Source organism: Siniperca chuatsi, linkage group LG1 (genome assembly GCF_020085105.1).
Source record: "Siniperca chuatsi isolate FFG_IHB_CAS linkage group LG1, ASM2008510v1, whole genome shotgun sequence".
NCBI lineage: Eukaryota > Metazoa > Chordata > Actinopteri > Centrarchiformes > Sinipercidae > Siniperca > Siniperca chuatsi.
The window spans coordinates 29,622,809-29,646,782 of NC_058042.1; the positions used below are offsets into that span (position 1 = coordinate 29,622,809).

Here is a 23,974-nt window from a genome sequence, read left to right on the forward strand (position 1 = left end):
TCCTTGAGTCAGATGACAGCTGAAGCAGTGGCTAAAAACAGCAGGTAAAATGAATCATCTGTAAGAGGTGGATTAAACCACTAATCATGTTAGTTTCACTTTTTTTTTTAATTGCTTATTTCAAAGGCTAGAATGCCATTTACTTGCAAATAAGTCACACAGTGAAACCCAGTATTGTGTTTTAGCAGTTTTAGTGTGTGTTTGACTCTGTCTCCCCCCACAGGCTGGTAGCAGAGTGAAGGTGCTTCCTCAGCAGTACCAGCTGCATTTTGATCCTGAAATACTGGAGTTGTGGATTAACAGGGAATTGGTGTCATTTCCAGTTTGGTTTGAGTTGGACATTGTGTTTTAAAACACACCTGTCTGGCACCAAGGATCGCACACATTAACTGTAAGTTGGCATCAAAAAAAAACATGCAGGTCACGCTGTGCTGTAAGGAGCGCAAATGTTTGGCCAAAGTTGTTTCTCAATCCTCCGGTGAATTTTAGATTTACAGTTTCAGTTTAATCAGATTAGTTGATGGCCTTCTAACATCTTTTTCAAGGTAAACAATTCTTTGACCCAAATAACTTTCAGATATTTGAAGCATTGTGAATATTGGAATTAAAACTTTTTTTCTGTTACAGTTGATGCTGTGGGGTATTCAGGTCAGTCAGGCAGACTGGCAGAGAAACACCATTTACAAACACTATCTTCCCAGCAGCACAGATCTCAGATTAAATCCTTTAAACTTAAAAATGTTGGCTTGCATTTATAATTGTTACAATTTGTGCTTTTCATTACATTTTATAACAACAATAACATTTTATAATATTATATTTTAAAGTAAACATATAACTTGACCCAACTTCTGGTCTGTGTCATGTCATCAACAACACAGTCTGTCATTACGTTTACATGCACACCATTGTAGCTGGTGATGTCTTATACTGGATGTAATCATATTCAGGATATGACGTGGAACATAGAAAACCTGGTTTTTCATATTCCTGTATGATTTTAACATTATCCAGGTTTCTGATCTCCTGTGCAGTGTGTATTTGACTCCTCCACATGCTGACAGACTCTGTTATGTTTGTACTGAGCCGCAGGTAGGCTACTATAAATATCTGACTTTCACATACGGATGTCCTAATCACATTTATGGTCCAAAAATGTAATGTCTAATCTATTTTTTGACAAGAACCTACGGTGCACACTTTAGGCCTGCATTAAAAGTAGTGAAGCAATTTAGATGTTTATAATAATTTTAGTAGTCCATAATATCCATAGAGAGGATGCCAGTGTGGATCTGTTGTGGCAGTAAACAACATGACAAACACATTCTATTTTACAATCATTTTAATTTGTTAAACCTTCATTCATGTGTGACTCCCTTTTTTGTCACTCACTCTGGACCCGTCTGTTTCTGAACCAAACAGCTGGGATTCATTTTAAATCCATCCTGCTTCATTTCTGTTAAATACTTTGCGGTAAACATTGCCCTGTCAGTCCCACTCCATGCTGTGTTCGCATCAGCTGAACTGAACTTCATGCTTCATTGTTGTTAATCAATGTTACAATCTGTGTAATCACTGGAAACTAAGCAATAAACTAAAATATAAGGCAGGTTATTGTTCACCTTCTTCCTAAATTGGATTTCTATGCAACAAGAGACAGGCTTGAGTGTGAAGTGCTCATTAGATTAGCTCTTAATATGCTTTTTTTTTTTTAGTGAGTCATCCCTTTATATCTTCATGTGTAAAGATTATATATCTTAATATGTATAATGCATGTGCATCCCCATCGTTGTTATCATGAGTGGAAGGTGAGAGGATGGAGAGTGGAGAGATAAAGGAGGGATTGAAAGAGCAGGCTGGGGACGAGACCTCACCACTAACACACAATAACCACAGCTGAAAGGAATGTCATGCCTTAACGGGATTTCACAGCAGAAAACCTTCTTCCTCATAAGACACTGGCTGGATTTGATGCCCATATGTGTGAAATTCTCTTTTAAGAGCCACAACTGTAGAAGAAAACTTTCTCCATGAACTGATCCTCCAGCAAATTCACTGACTTTGCAAAGCTATAGAGCATTAGCCACCCCTTCAATCAGCATTTCCTATTGGTTTCACTGACGTGGATAAGGGGTGGTGGGTCAATTGGTGAAAAAAAAAGAACTGTTAATGCAAAATAGGCAGCCCTATAGCCGGTTAAAATAATAATACTAAGTTCTAATTATTACATACAAAGCTAATAATGTGTTTGACGATTTGACTGAACACTTTTTAATGCAAATGATGGGAGCACACAGTGTAACTGAAACTTGTATTTATGTGGTTATTCATTGCCACTCTTTATGTCTTCATTCAGTTTATGTTTAAGTTGTATTTCCTATATACAGTTCTTTAATATGATAAAAATGCAATAGTTATTTCAAGATGTCTTGCATATGTAGCGCATATTCACCCAGCGGATTGAAACTTCACATGTAGTGGTTTGCAAAGTGGCAGCAAACAAAGACGTCAAAATCAATAAATAATATAATTTAAATATACAGTACATGACTAATCATATCCACTATGAAACGCCTGTGAAAAACCATTGTCAATGTATTTGTTACAGCACACAGGAGAGATAAATACATCATATTTACACAGTTTGAAAGGTGAAGAACATTCTGCATTAACATTAAAACCATATCTCTGCTGCTCAGTTACGCCTGATACAAGCACACCAGTCCAGATTACAATACGAGAATAGTGATTATGATATGGTTGTGTGAATGAGTAACTATTAGAGTGTTGTGCAGTGGTGCTGTGGTGCCACAGGGCCTCTGTGGCTCAGGTGTTCACAGTGTTAGCAGCAGTCAGGAGTGAGGAAAACAGAGAGTCTGGTCTCTGCTTCAGCACATCTGGATGTTCTAACTCTGCCGCCTGTGGGACAGGACACTTACTGTAAGTCTAGCTTTAGGATCACACAAACTTTATCTTTGTGTGTTTGCGTTTGTTTGTTACCTCTCCGTTGTCCATGACCAGAATACGATCTGCGTGCATCACAGTGTGGATACGATGGGCGATGGTAAGCATGGTGCAGTGCTGGAAGGCTTTTTTGATGGTGTTCTGGATCAGGGTGTCTGTCTCTGCATCGATGGATGCTGTTGCCTCATCCAAAAGAATGATCTGTTGGACAACAGGAGGGACAGTTAGTGTAGACGAAGAGCTTGGCTGGAAAGGGAGAGAGTATGAGAGAGGATGGTACAGGGTAGAGAGGGTGTGGGGGATAATTAGGTGCAACAAGACAATTGAAAATAGTGATGATATGACAAATGAGTAAAGGATGGTGGGGTAATGGATGCAAATGTGAATAGAGAAACTACAAGCAGTTACTTGATTTGATTGTTGTTGCAAAATATAGATATGTGGCTGTTCGGCAGCAGCAAAATGTGTGGAAAGTGTGCAAATCAGAAGAGGCGGATACGTGTACGAACCTTGGAGTTGCGGAGTAGTGCTCTAGCCATGCACATCAGTTGTCTTTCTCCTACAGAGAAGTTCTCTCCATTCTCCAGCACCTGTGCCTGGAGTTTCCCCTCCAGTCTGGAGATCTGAGGAAACAAAACAATACTCATAGCACTGCGTTTACTGCTGCTATTACCACTTTATTACCACAAGGTAAGATTAACCTAGATTGACAGTGATCAAACAGCACATTAAATGACAAATGACAAAACTCTGGCTGAAAGTATCCATGAAAACTAGTAGAGCAAGACAAAGGCTGTGCACTGGCTGACAAGATTTGGTCTGGATAAATTACCACACACTGTAATGAAAATGTTAATGTACTGGGCTTCATATTGTGCTGCCAACATACTGAGTCCTTCATGTAGGTCTTCTCCAGCGCCGCCCAGATCTCCTCATCAGTGTAGTTATTGAAGGGGTCAAGGTTGTACCTGACGGCAAACGCGCATTATCACAGCTGTTTAGCCAGTGGCTAACCCACCACAGTGAGAGCAGTGTGTGCTTGTGTCTGAACATAAAGTTATGTGGAGTTAGGGGTTAGCTAAGGTTACCTGACTGTGCCAATAAAGAGCACAGGATCCTGGGGGATGATAGACAATTTGCTGCGCAGATCCTGCAGACCGATGGCCGAAATGTCCACTCCATCTATCAGGATGGTTCCTGCTGCCGGCTCCACCAGTCTGAACAGAGCCATGCCTAAAGAGGACTTCCCTACAGACACAAAGCATAGAGTAGAGTAGCTGAATATTACACTACAAATGCTGTCACAATATGTCAGAGCTACATGAAATTGCATGTGTATTCAGGACTGCTCAGGATTCACCTCTATGATAGTTAGTTAGCTATATATACCTTAACAGTTTCCTCAATCAACCAATCATTTTAATATGTCTAAGTTAACTTGACATTTTCTGAACTGCCAATTTACACCACACGCAGCCTGTCTGAAAAACAAACAAAAGTATTGGTACCATTTACTGGAGTCAGGGTCTTACCAGAGCCTGTCCTTCCCACAATGCCCAGCTTCTCTCCTGCTCGGATGATGAAATCGAGCCCGTTCAGGACAATGGGTGTATTCTCTCTGTATCTCATCTTATAGTCCTGAAAGGTGATGGCTCCGCTCTTTGGCCAGTCCTCTGGGACTTGAGCCTCCTTTATATGTCTAGGGGCCTCAGACTTACAACCCTGTACACAATAAACAACAACTACTTTGAGGGAGGGGGTAGGAGGGTGTCAGATGATAATTAACTGCATAGTGGAAGTCTATGGCCTTTGGTAAAAAGCACAAATAGCTTTAGCAAGTGCTCTTCTTGAGCAGTTTAATGGACAGTCTCAAGAAGACCAGCATATATGGATGGCTTGGTGGGAGTAGCCAGGCCACCTGTGTATAAACAGTCATCACTATTTTTCTGAGGCGAGAGTCTGACCGTGATGTATTCCTGCAGCCGCTCCACCGAGTTGAACCTCGCCTCCACCTCCGTCGCCTGCCTCACTACATACTGAAGCATGCCTGTCAACTGGACAACACGTAAACACAGTCTGTAAACACACACGTTGCAGTTGCTTGCAATGATAAACTAAACATTTATTCATTTGCTGTCCACATTTACCTGTATGGTGTAGGACATGGCCAGGCCTTTCAAAGCCGGACTGATGATCGCATCACTGCTGAGCACTACAAACAGAGCCACCAACAAGGTAATGGTCGAAGTCATGAAGTCCAGCCAGAAGGAGAGCCAACGCGTCCCAGAGTGAAACAGTAAAAAGTGGTTGGAGTTGATGTCATTCAGTGACTTGAACCTACAACATGACAAAGGACAGGCCAGGGTTTGTGAACATACTGCCTTACTCCAATGGTCAGTAAAACAGCTTTCACAGTACAGAACAGGATCAGAGACACTGTGACTAAAACATCAGCTGCTGCTTTTGCACTGCATGAATGTAAAGCAGATTAGATTTAAAACAGAGCATGCGTTCTCAGCAAGCCCCGAAAAGGTCAGCGAACAAAAAGAAAAAACATTTCATGTTAAGGAACTCTGGTATCTTACAGTTTGATGTGGCTGTCTCTTATGTTGTAGGCGTGGATGGTGCTGAGGCCCTGCAGGGTAGAGGTGGTGAGAGAGATGCAGGGAGAGCGACTGATGTTCTCCATCCTCTTCATCTGACGGACACTCCTCTGGAACATACTGCAGAGAAATCACAACTGGCATTCAGTATACCTTAAACAACTCTTTACCGTCCATTCATGCATCTGCTCGAAGACGTGCAACAATTTCAGTGAAAATCGAAATCTTGCAAATGACACGAATGCTACTAAATTCACTAAGCGTGCACTCAATACCATTACGATGAAGGATACCAGATTGTGAATTGCTACGATCCCATTTTCCAACAGTCCCCGTAGAAATCAATTTTTATCATGTTTCAGACTTAACTGGTATTAACTCACAAGAGAATGAGGGTGAACAAAGCTCCCATAACAACCACAGCTATCAGCATGGGGGGGAAGACAGCTGATATGATGATAATGCTGAAGGTGACCAGCAGACAAAACTGTAAGAAAGGGTCCATGTGGAGGGGAAGCACAGTGTCCACCTCCTCCTGATCTTTGGAGAAGCGGTTGAGAATGCGGCCTGTTGGCGTCGTGTCGAAGAAACTCATGGGACTGGCGATAATCTGAGAAAGGACCGAACACATTACTAGATGGTTAAACTTTTTTAAAAAGATTTCTTTTTTAAAAGATTTCTGAAATGATAGTCAAGTAAACATGGTTATCTACGATAATAATTGTAATTCCACTCTACATTCTTGAACATGGTGTCGTGGAGTTTGCAGGCGGCATTCAAGGTGACCTGAGTGTAGACGAAGCATTTCATGATGGCAAGTATCACCATGACAACCACCATCACGCCATAGATAATTTGGTAGAAGTGCAGGTCTGGGTTTTCTGAGATGTTGCCCTGGGTTGAAGTCTTATTGAGTGACCGGGGGGGAAAAAACAGAGAAAATATATGATGTTAGTGGAGACCAGGGCCAGAGAGAGAATTGACCCACAACATGTTTTTTCATCTACAAGACAGATTTTTATGCTATTGTGAATATTGTCACCATATAGTGCAGAGATGTGGAAATAACACTTATTTCATCACACATTAGATTTGCTCACTGTTGTGGTTCACAGTAGAAGTCAGTGTATGACAGGAACAAACATGAGATGACAAGAGCTTCTCTTCAGGTGTTTGCTGTGAATAAACATCACCATCTCACACTGTAAAGGTCAGATAACAATATTGTGTGGCCTGTTATTTGGGAATTCCATTGACTGGTTCTGTTGCAGAGGGCTGGCAGGCAGTGGACAGTAGTGGCCAATGTTCATAGCATAGAGATGTTTGTGTTTAGGGCTGTAAACTGACTTCCTGTCTCCCTCTGCAAAAATCATTTGGATGGTGTCTGATTTTGCATCACATACAAGCCTATGTCCACTCAACCATGTATGTTTTCTTGATCTCACCAACCACGAAATCCACCATTCTTTCTTAGTTCTTTAGTTACCATCAACAATTTTAATAGGGATTGGGTAGGTTGTTAATCCCACACACCAGGATCAACTGTGTTGCGCAATATAAATAAAGTGGAGTTAAGATGAGCTGTGTGAGCTGCGAATTAAATAAAGGTACAGTGTAGGTATAGGAAGTGTGTGTATCTGTCCTGGATGTCGTGCAAAATGTATGCATGATCTGAGTCACACCCATTCTGTCTGTTCTCTAAAAGCACACCACCTCCATTGCTGCCAACACACACAAAATCGGTATGGTTCAGCAGTAAACATGGACAGTGACGTAATGTGAGGAAGAGGTTGAATTTGCAGAGCTGTTGGATTGTCAGTTTTGGAAAAGACTGGGTACCACAGATTGCGTGAAGAGAACTTTTCACTGCTCTCAGACTGTCCAAACAACATGCCTGTGGGAGCATATGAGAATCTTTACTGTTTCCAGCGGTGGGAAGTCACACACTCTGTGAACACATTCACAATTCAATCAGGGTTGGTGATAAGTTCTGTGTGTGTGTGTGTGTGTGTGTGTGTCTGTGAGAGAGAGAGAGATATGGTTCTCACCCCATTACCGTTCCCCAGCCAGAAGCTGAGCCACCAGTTGCTGAAGGCTGTGGATCCAATCATAAGGACGATGTTCAGGATGGTGAGGAAGGTGATGATGTAGCCTGCAGCAACACGGTCACACCAAATCACATCATCAGCCAGGTTGTGCATGTGTGAATTGTGTATTATTGCATAGAATCATGCCAATGCATGTGTGTGTGTGTGTGTGTGCTGTATCAGACCTCCGGCTGCCTGGCAGTATTGCTGGTAGACTCTCCAGGAGACGGCACCTTCTGTGGAGGACTCCTGACTGACCAGCTGATCACCGCCTGCAGCTTAAGAGTAAGAAAAGGATTTTATAGAATCATAGCACGATTAAAGCGACTCCATTTGCATCAGCCTTTGTCCTGGCTAACTGGATTGTGTTCCCAAAGAACAAGAATATAAAAAATATAGGTGTAAAGGTACACTAGCTTCACTGAAGATCCAATCACTCAGACACTTGTTACAATAGCGTAAATACAACACGTGTTGAATTCACAAAACGACAGAAGTATCGTAATTATGTTAAGCTTATACAGACACTCGGATGATGAAACAAGCCATCTGTGCGGATTTTAAATCCGCTGCTTAGTTTATATCCTAATGATTTAGGATATAAACTTAGAGCTGGGCTATGCTCAAAAAGAAATAGTCTATACAGAGTCGGAAGGCAAAAGTGTTTATAGCTGTTCCGAACTGTGAAGACTGAAAATAAAGATCTTGAGAGAGAAGTTCAAACCCTGCTTACTTTCTCGCCTCCGCACACCTGGCCAATCGCTGTGTGGGAGTGAATGTCAGATTATCGGTTTTGGTTCGGAACCTCCTTGCAGAGACTGGATATATTACAGCTGAACTGGCTGACCCCGCACCAACATCAGAATTACAATTTAACGAGTTTTGTAGACTTACATTTTTGGTCAGCTGTCGTTCCATCATCCTTTTCATCTGACAGGTCAAATGCTGAAAGGGAAGCACAGAATATATATGACAATAAATTCTTGTTTGTTGCCCTGTCTGGTAATGTTTCACAAAACTTTTTGCTCATTGCCCTTCCTTTTGTCGATCAATGTCCATTGTTACCTCGATGGACTGCTGGCACTACCGTTTACCTTCTCCTGGTTATATATTACAAGCCTACACTTTTCAGATGACACTTGTGCCAAAGTAAACAACATGTTCAACAGGTGCAACATGTTGCACCTATCCCACAATATCTCTACGTCTATGTTCTGACTGGTTCTGCTCTCTAAACGGCTTTTAGGAATCCATTTCCACCAATTACTACAGAATGTGCTACACTTCTTACTGGTGTGTCTTTGTACTAAACTCTATAATGCACTCTAGCCTTATTTTCATTCATTTTAAGTTCTGTACTGATGAACTGAGGCATCACAAATTATTCCATTTAATTCATTCTGGATCATTACACTAACAAACTTTTTTTTTCCTGGTTTCCATACCTGGGTTCACTATCCCGCCGTCTGTGCGATCTCTTAGCTCAACCTCCTTCAGCTGGGCAGCATGGGGTGACACTTCGTCCTCCTCTTTCTGAGTCTGTAAACGATAAGCAAAAACACAGTGATACTGCTGAGTATGGACAAGTTGAAAAGAAATCACTTTCACCCTAAAGTAGATGATAAAACGTTGCAGAAGACATGTTGTTGCCTTCTATAAACCTCTGACATCTCTCAACGTAGCAACAATACTGAAAAAAATCATTTCTGGTTGATGTATGTTATCATCCTTATTATAACTGAAATTATGAAACGCACATCTCTTGTTTTACAGACAACCATTTTGTTTGTTGTTTTTGAGCTAGTAAAAAAATAAAGAACTGCTGAAGAGCTTTTACAGCTAGTAAAATAAGAAGATAAGACATGGTGATAATAGTAGAGCTACAGTTCATCTGAGTTTTGTACTGTATTGTAGTTTTTTTGTTGTTTTTTTTTACTTTGGAATGTTCCATCTGGTAGTTGCTGATGAGCTGAGTGTAGCGTCCGTTGGCTTTCATCAGGGCCTGATGGCTTCCAGCCTCCCGCACCTTGCCATCCTCGAGAACCAAAATGTCATCACAGAACTCCAGATACTGACAGACACAGGCGAGGACAACCATGTCAACACAACCGTCCCGGAAATTGGGCCAGAGGTCTAAGCAACACAGTCTAAACAGCAGTCACATGTACATATTATACATTTATAGCATTTGGCAGATGCTCTTATCTAGAGTGACTTAACAATACTGATCACAATTCATGGTTAAGTTTCCATCCTCCCACCTGGAGCTGGTGTGTAACCAGTATGACGGATTTTCCCTGGAGCTCCTTCTTAATGCATTTTTCAAAAATGTGTTTCCCCACATGGGCGTCAACAGCAGATAGCGGATCATCCAGGAGGAAGATGTCTTTATTGGAGTAGATGGCTCTGGCCAGGCTGATCCTCTGCTTCTGCCCCCCTGACAGATTCAGCCCTCGCTCTCCAATCTGCCAACAAATCAGCAGAGGTGGCAAAAAAAAAAAAGAAGAAGCAGGAAGAAACTGACAGTGATGACAGCAAAGTACTCAGCTTTAAATAAAGTCGGAAACAAATTGAGTCGCAGATTTGGTTATACCAAATTCAAACTACCTAAATCAATAGTCCTGGTATTCAACTTGTAATCAAGTCTTTTTGACTCAGACTTATGTCATGCAATACTCGTTTTTTGTAAACTTACTGTGCACAGTAGAAGCTGGTGTAAAGTAATATAATTGGCATAGTTTATTAAGTTTTTTTTTTGGACATGAAATGCAATCCAAAACAATTTTTGCATCAAAGATTATACTGTACAAAAATGCAAGGCTAAAATGGGCTTTAAAGCGAAAGGAAGAAGCTAAGTGAATCATTGATTGTTCCAACTAAAGTTTAAATAATGAGTTAGGTTTACTAGTAGAACAAACAAAATAATACACTGTGACTTGGCAAACTCAAGTGTTTGAATGATTGTAGGCTAATGATCAGCTTGAGGGGAAAAAAGTTCATGTGCTGATAACATTTGCAGCAACTCTCTTTGAACAAAAAAAAAAAGTCTAAAATTACTAATGTAAAGCCTTATCTCAAATCCATTTCTCCCAAAACTCAGAATGCTTAGGTTATATTTGCAAAGAAATTCAAACAAGACACAGCTAGTGGTCCTTCTCAGCAATTAATTGTTTCAATTTTGTGAGTTCTTACCACACATCAGAGGGTCTTAGTATTAAAAGTTCCACTACACTTGTAAGGAATCATTAAAAAGCATACAAAATATTCAGTTTGGAGAGTTGAGAGTACAGCGGCGAGCTCCTACCTCAGTTTGATCACCATATGGGAGGATTTTCAGGTCAGCTCTGAGGCTACAGACATCCACAACTCTGTCGTATCTGTGGAGAAAGACAATCAATTGCCTGAAAGTCAGGGGACAGCAAAGTATAGTGTATTCATCAGAGCCATTCTGAAGACATGATTTGGTTATTTAATTCACTTTACCTCAGAAAAAAACAACTAAAATGGGATGTATCATTTTGGAAAAATGATTCATCAAGAGATATTTAAAAAAAAATTGATTCTGTCTTCAGAAAATATAACATTTTATATACAGTGTCTTATGAATCGTAACATATTTAATATTAACACATACACTAATCATCAGCAGCAGTCACTATTGTTTTTACATACTTGTTTCATTTTGGAACAAAACCTTTCTTTTAAGCACTATATTAGTTTACTAGTTTACTGCCTAATCATACTAGACACATTAAAAATCCTTTGAATTGGTTTGCTCAGGTGTACTGTCCCTGGCAGTTGAAGATAACTAATGTGAGAGCAAACTCGCTGCCTACTTCTTGTTTGACTATTTCTGCAGAACCACAGACAAGGCACATCAAAGAGAGCCGATAAGAAAATACAAGGCTCAGAAAGGCAGCATTTCTGTATGTACTTTGGGAAAACACTGTCAGAGTCGAGTGTATGTTAACTTTTCCTACAGTATTTACTTCATGCATATTGGTGATTACAGCACAACTATAGGCCGAACCACAGTCATAAATGCCAGCTGAGTGACGTGACTCATCAAAATACTGTGCACAGGTCAGCAGTCTCTTTTCTTGCCATCTCGGACAGCCTGGAGTGGCTTCACAATGATAATCCTGTCAGATAAGGGAGATGACCTCTGCGCTTGTTGGACTTGCCAGATGTGAACTCACAGAGAAAAGAGGAGCTTTTTCCCAGTTAAACATTCGTCACGTGAGATAACCTCAAAAGGAAGACCTATTCAAGCCGTGTTTAAATACTCTGTGTCACTACAGTTATGAGGAACAGTGGTAACATATTAACATCACATATGGTATCCCCTTAGTTAATAATATCTCCTATTGTTTCCATATTCAAAGGTCACATTTATCTGCAGTTACTTATAATTAGTGGCAATAATTTATGTGGGCTATGGGATCAATTACTTGGCCTGGTCAAAAGGTTCCCCCATCAGGATGTTTTCTTGAACAGTTCCATGGAATATCCAAGCCTGCTGGGAAACGTAGGCAAATGTCCCATCGGCTGTGACAGAGCCCTGCAGAAGGTGCATCTAAAATAGAAAAATGAGCAGACAACCATGAGAAAAGCTATATGTTACATAGCAAAGTTAAATCTGGTTTAGAGATAACATAATGTAAATAAGGAGCATCATTTTGCACAACATTTGCGTAACAGAGTGGCAGACGGTAAAATAGTGAAAATTAACAGCCAATAAAAATGCCAAACATGATGTCAGACTTACAGAGATGGTAAAAGAGAATAAAGGACAAAAAAGACAAAGGAGGGGCCAACCTGTTCCAAAATGCTGGAAATCAGTGATGTCTTTCCACTCCCCACGTTCCCACAGACACCAAGCAGGTTGCCCTTCAGGAAATAACACAGAGAGTATTAATGTACCTTTACCCAATCTAGTTAACTCATTTATCCTCATCAGTGGTAACACACACCTTAGGCAGTGTGAAGGAGACGTTTCTCAGGGTTGGCAAGGTTTCAGTCTTCCCATTCTGGGACATTTCGTCCACTTTGTGTCCCTCCACCCCATTGGCTGAGCTGGGTGGGGAGTCTGGTTGGCTGTCTGGTTTGGTCCAGGAAAGTGTGGCGTTTTTCATAACTATGGCTGAGTCATTGTCTTTCCTCTGCATCAGGTAGGGCTCTGGATTCTGGATCAGCAATATTTTCTGAAACAGCCACACATTGCATTTATAAGCTTGTTCATGTTTTTAAAATTGAGATTTTAATTGATTAAATTAATTAACAGCGATGAATGCTGGCATTTAAAGTGTGTGCAGTGACAAACCCTGAACACACACACAGAAAAAGGAAACTGCTTCAGATTGCTAGAAAAATAGAAATACGGTGAAGTAAAAAATGTTCATCTTTAAGAAAAGTTATTAGTCGCTTTTTAAGGCAAGAGTAAAACTTATGAATACATATACAAGCTAACTCCATCTTGTGATTCTGCGGATTATGAGCGTTGGAGGAGGAAAGCCATATTCATATATCATCACTAGAAGGTAAGATATTACAACCTTGCAGTTTGTATTGTTGGATAACATCGCAGCCAAAGAACCTTCATTTAAGATCAGAGTAGTAATGAATATTACTACTACTAATAACTGTTGCCATAACTGCTGAGCAGGACACAAAGAGAAGAGTTTACCCTCAGTCGTGTTAGCGACACAGCAGCGTCAGCCAGGGCCTTCACAGACAGAGGTAGCAGAGCCAGGCAGAACCTCATGGAGTTGAAGATGGCGATGGTGGTGAAGGCCTGGTAATAACAAAGAATGATGCTCAAACACTATTTCACACCATACAACACTGACAAGGTAATATATATGTTGGTTTTAAATGGACAACAACGCTCTCGTGGCCAGCACCTGTCTGCAGCCCGCTCTGGTTTAGTGCAAGCACAAACAAACAAAGGAAGAATGTGCTTTCATTATGAATAACTGACGAGATGATCATCTAAACACAAACTTTATCTCAGACCTATACATGCTGTAATTGGGCAGATGCTTCTATTCTGTCCAACTATTTACAGACTCTCTATGCCCTCTATTAACTACTTAAATCACACAGTGGGTATGTTGGCAAAGGTCGTTGTACTGTATGTGCTGCACTGCTCTGGTACTCACATCGGTTGTGTTGAGGCTTAAGCCCAATGAAGTGTGTACAATGAAGGTGAGAATGGTGGCAAGGGTGGGGATGATGTTGATGATGCTGGTATTGGCATTCTGGACATAACTGACCCTCTGCAGTTCTTTCTTCTCATTTTTCCTTAAGCCTATAAGAGAGACAACATCACATATTGAAATATATGAAAAAGAGTTTATGTTTTTTAACTTTACTTCTCCTTGTAAATTTGCTGATCTCCCAACTCTTTTCAGACCCATCCTGCTGGAGCCGCCCAGTGCAGTCACATTTCAGCCCACAAGTGTAACTGGTTATTTGCTCAAAAGCACCTCGAAGACGGTATTTACACTATGGAGATATTTAGAATAATATCAGATATAATTTCTTGAAAGCATTTAAATACGTAAACACAAGAGTTTACGTCCATTTAACGTGTAAAGTGCTGTGGAGTCCATTCAAAAAGTTTACAAGCACACAAAATACTAAATTGGCGTACGCCAAAAAATGACCAGATTTATAAAACTCTGTGCACAGACACATACAGACAATTTGTCCTTTATAAATCACAATCAACTGGACAATGTGCACACACGGACGAGCCCCATATCCCGCCTGCTACAATTCCCACAGTTGAGCATAAATGGTCAAAACAAAGTACATTATGAATAGCGACACAAGTGCTTGGTGGAGGTAAAGAAAAAATATAAATTTGTAGCTTTAGCAGCCTCTCAGAGACAAAAGTGCGAGAGGCAGATGGCTGCAGCAACGGAGCTCAGCCTTTGATACTCGTTTTGCATCTACTGTATATGGGGAGATCATTCTATGTGGGTGAGGTGGCGTGGACAGTGGAGAGTATGTGGCAGCCGCAGCCTCGTCTCCAGCCTCTAGTGCGTCTGGCAGCATGGTTATGTTCAGTGAAGCGATTTTGTATTAAAAACTAATCAAAAACTCATTAAAATGCTTTGTTTCAATTAAACTACTTCGTCATCTGTGTTGCCAATTTCCACCATCTCCAGATTCTTGTACAGATGTGCACATTTTCCCTTCAACTGCCATGAAACATGGAAAGTGGCGTACGCATCTCTTTTTTGTGTTTACAGGGACAGTATAAATGATGCCACTGATGTTTGATATACAAGAAAGATAAAAAACTTATCTGACTGGAAGACAGTCGATAGGAAGTCAGAAGTCAGAGACAGGAAGTCAACGCGCAGCCGCCTAACTTCATACCTGCGATCTTCTGCTCAAAGGAATCTTCCCAGGCGTACATCTTGATAAGTTTGATGCTGTTGAGAATCTCATTTATTGTGCGAACACGGCTGTCTGTTATCAGCAGGCTTTTCCATCTGAATATGTTAATGAGCTTGGCTAAGAAAAACTGAAAGCAGAAAAAACAATATCAATATTAGCGCCAATGGAAAATAAGCAGCAAAAGAGCAAAACTAGTTCATTTAGGGTTGTCCTTGTGGCTGAATTAGTTAAGGAAAATACTGCATATTTAACATGGAAAGTATTTAATATTTGCCTAATATTAGCTAATTAAACTGCACTCACTTCTATGTTGAGACATGGAGGATTGATTGAACCACAAATTCTGTTCAAGTTCTGTTACCTAACAGGTTTGTTGACACAGTTGTGTCATATGTTGGAAATTGGACATAGTCATTGCTTTTAAAAACCATTTAAATTGGTCAGTATTGGTCAGGACAACAGCGAACAAAGACTGGCTGGAAATTAATTGGGACGTTAATTGTTTAAGCTGGTAAATATATACACACACATATATATATATATAGTACACACATATATGTACACATATATATTGATGATTGAGACACATCACACATAAGTCATGGTCTATATTGGACCATTATGAATAATTCAATGTAAACCATTTATTATCTGCTGTGTGTGAAATTATGTGTACAGACCTGTATGGGGATGAAGATGATGTAGGTGCAGACTCCAGTCAGTGCGGTGTAGCCCAGAATGTAGCAGGCGTAGATGATGCACACAAAAAAGAGCACTGGCGTGGACAGAATGAAGCTCCCAAATAATACCGCCTCAAATATCCTGTGGCCATCGTTGGTCAAAACATTAATCAGCTGGACGGAAGAGAGAGAGAGAGGGAGAACTACTACTACTACTTCTACTATTACCACTACTACTAATAATGATAATAATAATAGTAACTTTATTTGTATTTAATCCTTTTTGGCCTTACAAAACAGGATTAAAAACAAGAAGAAATGCACACTAATATCAAATAAAATGTTTGATCAGCGGGTGGGAATCATTAAATATTACACAAAATATTATTATTGTTATTTATTATTATTATTGTTCCTACTGGAGGAAGAATTTGGGTAAAAGGTAAGAATAGTTTTGGTCTCTTTCAGTTGGTGCTACATACTTGAATCATCTAACACACACTAATACAGATGAAGAGAGAAAGCTACAGCATTAAAAATTACCACATTATCCCCATTTTATGCCTGCCTTCACTGCACTTGGCAGTTGATGAGGAAAACAATTACCATTTGCTACTTTGTCTTGGACTGACCCCCATTTACATGTTAAACTCAATGAAAAAAAAACAAACATCAGGTATAATCCTTGTAAAGCATAAATTAAGGTTACAAATGTTTCCTGATATATTTAATATATAAAGGATCTCTCAAGAATAGATTTTCTTTACACTGCTTTCTACTTCCCACCAAGAGTAAGAAGCTGTTATGAACCTACTTTCCTAGAGAAATGTAGGTACACTACGTTAAATAAGCATTAACCCTCATGTATGTAACCCAGACTTTACCTCTCCTACTGAAATGCCGCTGTGCACCCGCAGAGAGATGACTTTCTGAAAGGCCACTGAAGAGAAGGCACCCTTCAGTCTGACTGCAGTGCGCAGGTTAATCGCCCACAGCAAAGATATTAGGATAGCTTTGCAGAACTCTGAGGTGAACAAAGCGAAGGCCAGACCAACACCGTGGAACACCGTGGACTTCCCTGGGTCAGCAGCATAGTTTAAGATCTCATAGACCAGAACAGCCTGAGAACACAGGGATGTTTGTAAGGCTTGAAAAGAGCATTAAACATGTAGCAATTAAACAGCATTTAAACACCATCCATCCATCCATCCATCTTCTTCCGCTTATCCGGGGCCGGGTCGCGGGGGCAGCAGTCTAAGCAGGGACTCCCAGACTTCCTTCGCCCCAGACACTTCCTCCAGCTCCTCCGGGGGGATCCCGAGGCGTTCCCAGGCCAGCCGAGAGACATAGTCCCTCCAGCGTGTCCTGGGTCTTCCCGGGCCGCCTCCGGTGGGACATGCCCAGAACACCTCCCGAGGGAGGCGTCCCAGGAGGCATCCGGATCAGATGCCCTAGCCACCTCAGCTGGCTCCTCTCGACGTGGAGGAGCAGCGGCTCTACTCCGAGCTCCCCGTGTGACTGAGCTCCTCACCCTATCTCTAAGGGAGCGCCCAGCCACTCGGCGGAGGAAGCCCATTTCGGCCGCTTGTATCCGCGATCTTGTCCTTTCGGTCACTACCCAAAGCTCATGACCATAGGTGAGGGCAGGAGCGTGAGATTGACCGATAAATCGAGAGCTTTGTCTTTCGACTCAGCTCCTTCTTTACCACAACGGTCCGATACAGCGCCCGCATCACTGCAGACGCTGCACCGATCCGCCTGTCAATCTCACGCTCCATCCGTCCCTCACTCGTGAACAAGACCCCGAGATACTTAAACTCCTCCACTTGGGGCAAGGACTCCCCACCCACGCGAAGAGAGCAAACCACCTTTTTCGGTCAAGAACCATGGCCTCAGATTTGGAAGAGCTGATTCTCATCCCAGCTGCTTCACACTCGGCTGCAAACCGTCCCAGTGCATGCTGCAGGTCCTGGTTTGAAGAAGCCATCAGAACGACATCATCTGCAAACAGCAGAGATGAGATCCTGTGGTTCCCAAACCGACACCCACCGCCCCTGACTGCGCCTAGAAATTCTGTCCATATAAATTATGAACAGAACCGGTGACAAAGGGCAGCCCTGGCGGAGTCCAACATGCACCGGGAACAGGTCTGACTTACTGCCGGCAATGCGAACACAGCTCCTGCTCCGGTTATACAGGGACCGGACAGCCCTTAGCAAAGGGCCCCGGACCCCATACTCCCAGAGCACTCCCCACAAAGCGCCCGGGGCACACGGTCGAATGCCTTCTCCAGATCCACAAAGCACATGTGGACTGGTTGGGCAAACTCCCATGAACCCTCGAGCACCCGATGGAGAGTATAGAGCTGGTCCAGTGTTCCACGACCGGGACGAAAACCACTCTGCTCCTCCTGAATCCAAGGTTCGACTATCGGACGAATTCTCCTCTCCAGTACCCTGGAATAGACCTTACCGGGAGGCTGAGAAGTGTGATCCTCTGTGATTGGAACACACCCTCCGGTCCCCTTCTTATACAGAGGACCACCACCCCGGTCTGCCAGTCCAGAGGCACTGTCCCAGACCGCCACGCGATGTTGCAGAGACGTGTCAGCCAAGACAGTCCCACAACATCCAGAGACTTAAGATACTCAGGACGGATCTCATCCACCCCGAAGCCTTGCCACCAAGGAGCTTGCCAACAACCTCAGTGACTTCGGCCAGGGTGATGGATGAGTCCGCCTCCGGGTCCCCAGCCTCCGCTTCCTCTTCGGAAGACGTGACAGCGGGATTGAGGAGATCCTCAAAGTATTCCTTCCACCGTCCGACAACATCCCCAGTCGAGGTCAACAGCTCTCCACCCGCACCGCATAAGGTGTTGGTGAAGAACTGCTTCCCCCTCCTGAGCCGTCGGACGGTTTGCCAGAATTTCTTTGAGGCCGACCGATAGTCCTCCTCCATGGCCTCTCGAACCTCTCCCAGTCCTGAGTTTTTGCCTCTGTGACCGCACGGGCTGCAGCACGCTTAGCCTGCCGGTACCTGTCAGCTGCCTCGGGAGTCCCACGAGCCAACAAGGCCCGATAGGACTCCTTCTTCAGCCTGACGGCATCCCTTACTTCCGGCGTCCACCACCGTGTTCGGGATTGCCGCCGCGACAGGCACCAGAAACCTTGCGACCACAGCTACGAGCCGCCGCATCGACAATGGAGGTGGAAAACATGGTCCACTCGGACTCAATGTCCCCAACCTCCCGGGATCTGGGAGAAGCTCTCCCGGAGGTGTGAGTTGTAGACCCTGCTGACAGAGGGCTCCGCCAGACGCTCCCAGCAGACCCTCACGATACGCTTGGGCCTGCCAAGTCTGTCCGGCTTCCTCCCCGCCAGCGGATCCAACTCACCACCAGGTGGTGATCGGTTGACAGCTCCGCCCCTCTCTTCACCCGAGTGTCCAAGACACACGGCCGGAGGTCAGATGATACGACAACAAAGTCGATCATCGACCTCCGCCTAGGTGTCCTGGTGCCACGTGCACTGATGGACACCCTTGTGCTTGAACATGGTGTTAGTTATGGACAAACTGTAACTAGCACAGAAGTCCAACAACTGAACACCGCTCGGGTTCAGATCAGGGGGGCCGTTCCTTCCGATTACCCCTCTCCAGGTGTCACTGTCGTTGCCCACGTGGGCGTTGAAGTCCCCAGTAGAACAACGGAGTCCCCGGTGGTGCACTGTCTAGTACCCCTCCCAGGGACTCCAAGAAGGCCTGGTACTCTGCACTGCTGTTCGGCCCGTAGGCCGCCACAACAGTGAGAGACCTGTCCCCACCCGGAGGCGGAGGGACGCGCGACCCTCTCGTTCACTGGGGTAAACTCCAACACGTGACGGCTGAGCTGTGGGGCTATGAGCAGGCCCACACCAGCCCGCCGCCTCTCCCCGCCGGCAACGCCAGAGAAATGGAGCGTCCAGCCCCTCTCGAGGAGACGGGTTCCAGAGCCCAGGCTGTGCGTGGAGGCGAGGCCGACTATATCTAGCCGGTAACGCTCAACCTCCCGCACAAGCTCAGGCTCCTTCCCCAGCGAAGTGACATTCCATGTCCCTAGAGCCAGTTTCTGTGTCCGGAGATCTGGTCGCCGGCCCCTGCCTTCGACTGCCGCCCAGATCTCTCTGCACCGGCCCCTTACGGATCCTCCTGCGGGTGGTGGGTCCACGGGAGGACGGCCCCACGCCGCTCCTTCGGGCTGTGCCCGGCCGGGCCCGTGGGGAAAGGCCCGGCCACCAGGCGCTCGCCGTCGGGCACCCACCCCAGGCCTGGCTCCAGGGTGGGGCCCGGTAGCGCCAATCCGGGCGACGTAACTGGCCTTGATTTTAAATAATCCATAAGGGTCTTCTGAACCGCTCTTGGTCTGACCCGTCACCCTGGACCTGTTTGCCATGGGTGACCCTACCAGGGGCATACAGCCCCAGGCAACATAGCTCCCAGGGTCATTCGGGTACTCAAACCCCTCCACCACGTTATGGTGGCGGTTCAAGGAGGGGCATTTAAACACCACTGAACAGTATTATTATTATTGTTGTTGTTAGGGTCATTGTGTGCTTTTGATAGGTAATGTTTAAAAGTAACACAAGTCCAGGGTGTCATTTTTGTAGATGGAACAAGTGTGTAATTGGATTAACATAAAATAAAAAGTAGCAGATAGTAGGTTTTGTGTTTTCTTATCTGATCAAAAATAAAAAATTCCCAGCACTCCACCTAAACCACCACCAATTCCCTTGTATTTTTTAACAGTGTTGTGAAGTAACAGAGTACATTTACTCATGTACTGTAGTGGAGTATTTTCACAGTGTTGTAGTGGTACTTTTACTTAAGTATAACATTTGAATTCTTCTCCCATCACATTTACAATGAACAGTGTTACAAAACAAACAAACTTGAACAAACTTCAGAGGAGGCCATTGGGTCCGGCCAATAGAGGAAGCACTGGCACTGTTGATATTAAAATTCAAATAAAATTACCGGGCCCAGAAACACCATCACCATTGCAAGGACACCAGTAATGACAGACAGAATCAGTCTGGTTCTCTGAAAGCGAAGGATCACTCGAAACAAAGAGGCCTTTTCCAGGCCCACCTTTGCCACTTCTTCCTCCCAGAGTCTGTGGAGCCTGCACAACACACACAATCAGAGTCAACGCTGTCAGCCTTATTCATTTCTTACTAAAGTAAAACAGTAAAAACACATGCCCTGTTCTTGATCGTTTTCTCGCATTTTCCTGATTCATTTTCCAGATATGAATTTCAGCAACTAGGCTTGTCAGGTGCCATGTCCATAAATAGACTGTTCTGTAAATGACAGTAGAGAAATGTGGGGCCCCCCATGAATCAGCAAGAAGAGCGTCAGACCTTTTTCCACTGGTTTCGGCTACATCCAAAGGGGACAAGTTGAGAGAGCTCATGTCCAGCTTATTCCTGAACATGGCCCACATCATGGGGGTCATCCAGGCAAAGGTTGTAAAGGACAGGAAACCTGCATTTTCCAGAGGATGGGACCTAGACATGGAAACATCACCCAGTATGATTTCTACAATGGGTAAAATACGTAGTAGCCACAGTCAATAGAACTAGCCAAGTACAGTATTTTTCGGATCAAATTATTTATCAAATGATATGTAAGTGCATCAAAACAGATCAAGTATGTCATCGATGACACTGACTGTGATGAAGACCAGCGGAAGGGTTTGAGGGTCTGAAGGCTCTGGTGGTATTTTCCAAATAGGGAAAGCCTGGTTATTTCACTGTAGTCCAAATCAGTGTGTTCCAGATTGGGGGCCACAGATCCAGTTCTCTGGCGGAAACTATCTTCTGCCTGAAGAGTCATAAAGACAAATAGACAGAGTGAAAGAATCAGACAGAAAGGCAGAGTTGAACAGAGTAAGAAAGAGAGAGATTAGGGAGAAAGAGAGCGACATTGTCAACATTCCAGCTTAAGAGTCACAAAAAGTGGATCAAAGACATCTGCAAGAAAAACACAGGATGCAGGAGATACAATAGGAGAGGAAAAGATGAAAGAAACATGGCAAGAGGTCAGGAGAGTTCTGGTGGAAGCTGCTGTTTGTTCTGTACTTACAAAAGAGACTCCTCCAGTACTGTTCTTTTCCAAATAGTCTGTCTTCATTTTGTCCTGTTCAGCAGGCAACAAGTGTGCAAAGTCACTATTTTATCAGTCAACAAGATATTTGCAGTACAAACATAGCCTGTAGCCTAATTCACCAGATACTGACTTTTAACTGCAGGCTGGTGGTCATGTGTCATTCTGCTATGTAAGGTGGATTATTATGTGTTTGAAGCTACATACCACATTATAACACAGTCGCCATTCATCATAGGGGTTGCTCCAAGCATTCATGATGTATTAGGATGTGTTACATACATGCATTATAACTGTATCATGTGTTATGACATGTCACAAGGCGCAAAATACTTTACTTTGGTCAAATATCACAAATGCACCCATATTGCACGAAAGGTTATAAAGTCTCACAAACAACATGGCGCTATGGAAAAGTGTCAAACGAGTGTATTGCTTTCAAGGAAATATGCCATAAGGCTCAGACAGAGGCAGGATATTGATATCAAACTTTGAAAGATGGGAATCATTCGAAAAAGTGGTGCACTGTATGTCACAGAAATGAAAACACAGCCTTCTCATCTGAGCGTTTATACTGGGTCAAATAACATCTAAAAAAGATAGTGTTAATGAATTACAGGTGTCCTCCGCCTGTCTGCCTTTCACCTCCATTCATACTGTGTCAAAGTTCCTACATCCAAATCAAACGCACATTTATGGAGATGGTTCCATGTGACCATGGTAAAATCCATGAAGAGCAATACTTTACAACCAAAACGTATGGAGTGATTCTGTTCGGTTGTAATACCTGAACGTGTCACAACGCATTATGAGGAGAGGTGTATCCTTTTCCTACAACACAGACCACCAACAGTTAAACGGCAGTCACCGCAAAACTGAAAATTTAATATCCAGGCAAAATAATAATAATCCTGGCCAAAGCTTTGAGCACTTTATTTGAAACATAGAACAAAATATATACACAGCTGTAAAGGGCTAACATGGAATCACCGCTGTTATTCTATTATGTTAAATTAGATATAACAAAATTATATATTTGAGCTATAGAACAATTAAATACACTTGTGTAAATAAAAATAAAGGTAACGCAACCAGATTAAAATAAGATGAACCCAAATTAACCTGAACTACAACAGGCACTAAATCTTAAATAAAGTGATACAACCTAAACCTAAATTGACATAACTAAACTAAAAACACACCTAGAGAAAGACTAAAGTAGACTAAACTAAACAACCAAAAATAACTGAACTGAGTAAAACTCTTGCGGTAAAGTAGTTAAATGAAACAATACCTCTGTGTGGAGGACAAGGTAGACTCGCTGCAGCTTGTTAATACTGGATCAGAAGCCGACACTGGAGCAACATTTTACACCGTGTTACACAAATTGTTTTTTATAGAGATCAAAGGTTGCCATGGTCAGAGGTAAATGTCCCCCCTCACGCCTTGGTGGGCAATACGGTCAAACATCCGACCCAGTTCAAATCAGTTAGATGAGACTAAACGATAGAGGAAAAATGAAAAGGGTGACAACATTTAGTTTGAACCTAAGTTAGACTGAAGAATTAAACTAATAAACGTGTACAAGAATTCCATATGATGTAGAGTCTCATAACTTGAGGTAGCGGAAAGGACGCACATGATCTGAAAAACCATATGACTATGGTGGAAGCAAGTGTGTGCTGAACAGTGCTGCCATGACAGGTAATAATGGCATATATAATAAGGCAGGGGAAGCTGGAACACAATGGCAGCTAGGTAATACATAGGCTAGATAACCTGGTAGGTAACAGTGCAAGACTGCCCTCTGCTGTAGATACTGATGAGGTATTGCATCAGTCAAGACCACCTGTGTGACAGGTGCAGTGAGGTCAGGTGATCCAGAACAGTAACTGACTGAGAGCAGGTGTGGCGTGACTGGGTTTGGAGAGAAAGGGTCATAAGAGCAATTTCCTGTCTGGAGGAAGACATGATCAATACTATGAGCAAAATGAGCAAAGGTGAACACTCATCTAATGCTGGCAGAAGAGTCGACCTTAAGGAGTTCACATAACCATTTCATACTTGTAACATTAACAAAAAGATTTTTT

At 43.0% G+C, this 23,974-nt stretch overlaps 1 protein-coding gene across 3 annotated transcripts; it reads right to left on the reverse strand.

Moving 5' to 3' along the window:
* Positions 1-1,324: 1,324 nt before the first annotated feature.
* Positions 1,325-23,282, reverse strand: abcc12 (ATP-binding cassette, sub-family C (CFTR/MRP), member 12). 3 transcript variants are annotated; one of them, XM_044201108.1, is made up of 32 exons: positions 23,179-23,196; positions 22,672-22,715; positions 21,864-21,917; positions 21,451-21,602; positions 21,140-21,286; positions 20,754-20,901; positions 16,629-16,865; positions 15,745-15,918; positions 15,044-15,191; positions 13,816-13,964; positions 13,341-13,448; positions 12,628-12,858; positions 12,473-12,544; positions 12,106-12,230; positions 10,959-11,031; positions 9,916-10,119; positions 9,591-9,725; positions 9,100-9,193; positions 8,549-8,599; positions 7,840-7,932; positions 7,616-7,719; positions 6,306-6,473; positions 5,951-6,177; positions 5,550-5,687; positions 5,112-5,301; positions 4,929-5,018; positions 4,497-4,686; positions 4,053-4,212; positions 3,854-3,932; positions 3,474-3,587; positions 3,001-3,165; positions 1,325-2,919 (listed from the first exon to the last, which is right to left on the reverse strand). In XM_044201108.1, exons 3-32 carry the CDS (start codon positions 21,909-21,911, stop codon positions 2,827-2,829), a joined length of 4,107 nt encoding a protein of 1,368 aa, XP_044057043.1. In that variant the 5' UTR covers positions 21,912-21,917; positions 22,672-22,715; positions 23,179-23,196; the 3' UTR covers positions 1,325-2,826. The 3 variants fall into 3 exon arrangements, with proteins under 3 accessions (XP_044057043.1, XP_044057052.1, XP_044057033.1); XM_044201117.1 differs by lacking the exon at positions 22,672-22,715 and having other exon boundaries at positions 7,840-7,926; positions 23,179-23,282; XM_044201098.1 differs by lacking the exon at positions 22,672-22,715 and having other exon boundaries at positions 23,179-23,282.
* Positions 23,283-23,974: the final 692 nt, after the last annotated feature.

Coding starts and splice junctions, on each gene's coding strand:
- abcc12 (XM_044201098.1), bottom strand. CDS start 21,911: ATGAAGACAGACTATTTGGAAAAGAACAGTACTGGAGGAGTCTCTTTT. Junction 12,859..13,340: donor TGTCGCTAACACGACTGAGG/GTAAACTCTTCT, acceptor TGGCTGTTTCAG/AAAATATTGCTGATCCAGAA. Junction 9,194..9,590: donor ACCAGATGGAACATTCCAAA/GTAAAAAAAAAC, acceptor TATCGTTTACAG/ACTCAGAAAGAGGAGGACGA.